Source organism: Populus nigra, chromosome 11 (genome assembly GCF_951802175.1).
Source record: "Populus nigra chromosome 11, ddPopNigr1.1, whole genome shotgun sequence".
Classification (NCBI taxonomy): Eukaryota; Viridiplantae; Streptophyta; class Magnoliopsida; order Malpighiales; family Salicaceae; genus Populus; species Populus nigra.
The window spans coordinates 11,190,123-11,192,308 of record NC_084862.1 but is presented as its reverse complement, the minus strand read 5'-3'; the positions used below and the strand labels follow the sequence as shown (position 1 = coordinate 11,192,308).

Sequence of the window (2,186 nt, the reverse complement as noted above, 5' to 3'; positions counted from 1 at the left end):
CCCCTGCCTCGCGCGTCCAGGGGAACAAGAAGACCCACAGTGCTGTTCAAAACGACACTGTTTGGGGCTTTTCTTTGTTTTTTTTGTTGGAAACAGTGGATGAAACGGCGTCGTTTTGGACAAAATGCACCGTTTCATTTAAAAGGAAATGGCAGCAAAATTGTGTGAAAGTCTAAATCAGTCTTCAATTTGTAATTTGTTCAATAAAGTCCTAAATTGCAATTTTGATTTTAAAAATCAATCCAAATACATCCCTACCAAATTCAATCATCGACCCTGAAGTTGGCCGCCTTTTTCACATTAGTCCTTGGTCTCTGATTTATGCAATTTGACCCTCAACACTACAACATTATCCAGTTTTACCGACGGACTAATTTCGTCGGTGACAGTAATGAAATCCGTCGGTGAAAATAATACCGACGGACTCACCGACGTACCACGTCCGTCGGTAAAACGGTCGTCGGTAAATCCCATTTCCGTCGCTAATGCTGTCGCAAATAAAAAAAACCACCTACCGACGGAAACACCGACGGTTTACAGACGGATACGCCCGTGCCAAAAAAAAAGTTTCCCGCGGGAACATTACCGACGGAATAAATTCGTCGGTAATTTCAAGGGTAATTACCGACGGCAAATCTGTCGGTAATTATGGCATGGCTGGTAATTTTGTTGCAACTCTCTGTGTAATACCGACGGATTATATCCGTCGGTGATGCCGTCGGTAATGATGGCATGGATGGTAATTGTTCGGCAACTCTCTGTTAAATACCGACGGATAGTATCCGTCGGTATATCCGTCGGTAGTTATTTAAAATATATTAAAAAAATAATTTATTAATTGTAAAAAACCTTAATAAACAAATAGAAATGCATTAAACATTAATAATGTAAAAGTAATGTTAAATAATATTCATTACAAATTTAATGTGTTTAAAAAGCAAAATTAAACTAGAATAGCGGCGGAGCTGGAGGAGGAGGCGGAGGAGGAGGAGGAGGCTGGTTGTTCCCGGGACCATACGGCCAAAAAGAAGCTGCACAAGTATCGTCACCCATCTTTGATCTCATCTCCATGACTATTTGACAGAGCTCATCATAATTCATCGAGAGTTGTTGATATTGTTGTTTCAACGCAATGAACTCCTCAGACTGGGTGTTCGATACTGATGGAGAGCTTCCAACAGTTGAGACACTACGAGTCGACCGCAAGTTGTCAGCCGTAGTGTTGGAGAGCCCGTAGACCCTATTTTTATCGGGTCCACCAGACGATCCCACCTCCATCCACAAATCTGGATCGAAATCTGGATGGGTCGACGGATTGTCCCCATATCTCTCCCTCAACCGGCTATTATAGGTCTCCTGAAAATTCCATCGGTAAAAAAATCATCAAATGCAATTCAAGATGCAATTCAAGAAAATAATAACTTACAAAATAAAATGAATGAACGAACATACCACGAAGTGCTGAGCACGGTTGTCCACGAACTGCTGCACCCCCTTTTGGCGGTCTTGACTCCGCACATGCGTCTCTAGAAACAGCTCCATTGGACTCGGTTCACGTCCAAGAGACGCAGCCTGTAAGGAAAAAATAGGTTGAAAATTAAATATATTATAAGGAACGACAAATTAATTAACGATATATTTCATTAAAATTAATCTTACCATCCGCTTTGCATGTGCGCTGAATGGGACGGATCCGCTAGTGTGCGTGGTCACCGAACCATAAATTTGCCGGTTCCGGTTGTCGGCGCCAGACTGTGAGCGCCGTGAGAACCGCTCTGAGGTCACGTGCTCAATATATGCCATCCATATTTCCCCCGAGATGAATGGCGGTTTGAATTCCTGCCAAACCGCCACCTCATTCCATCCTTCAAGACCGTTATCCCTCGCATGTCTTTTTGATTTTTTTTGGGTGTCATACCAAAAATCACGCAACCTACTTCCATAGTAACAAATTAGAATTTAAAACATAAAATTATAAAACAAAAATAAATATTATTTTCGATGTTACCTAGTTGCCGCGTGATTCTCCCATACCCTCCTCACAACATTGTTGTCCGCCCTATCCCACTCAAATTTGTTCTGTGTATATAAATAATTCATATAAAATAAAAATAGTACAAGATATAAAATTATAAAAATTATTTATTAAAAATTAACACCGACCTGAAATCGCTTAAACCATGCAT

General features: G+C 40.9%; 1 protein-coding gene across 1 annotated transcript; it reads right to left on the bottom strand.

Annotated features, from left to right (window-relative positions):
• Positions 1 to 893: 893 nt before the first annotated feature.
• LOC133667985 (uncharacterized) lies at positions 894 to 1,567 on the bottom strand. The gene is made up of 2 exons (XM_062087710.1): positions 1,453 to 1,567; positions 894 to 1,356 (listed from the first exon to the last, which is right to left on the bottom strand). Exons 1-2 carry the CDS (start codon positions 1,540 to 1,542, stop codon positions 949 to 951), a joined length of 498 nt encoding a protein of 165 aa, XP_061943694.1. The 5' UTR covers positions 1,543 to 1,567; the 3' UTR covers positions 894 to 948.
• Between the last annotated feature and the right edge of the window lie 619 nt (positions 1,568 to 2,186).

Excerpts from the sequence above, each read along its gene's own strand:
- LOC133667985 (XM_062087710.1), bottom strand. The coding sequence starts at position 1,542 with ATGGAGCTGTTTCTAGAGACGCATGTGCGGAGTCAAGACCGCCAAAAG. Across the intron at positions 1,357-1,452 it reads ACCGTGCTCAGCACTTCGTG|GAGACCTATAATAGCCGGTT; the intron begins GTATGTTCGTTC and ends TGGAATTTTCAG.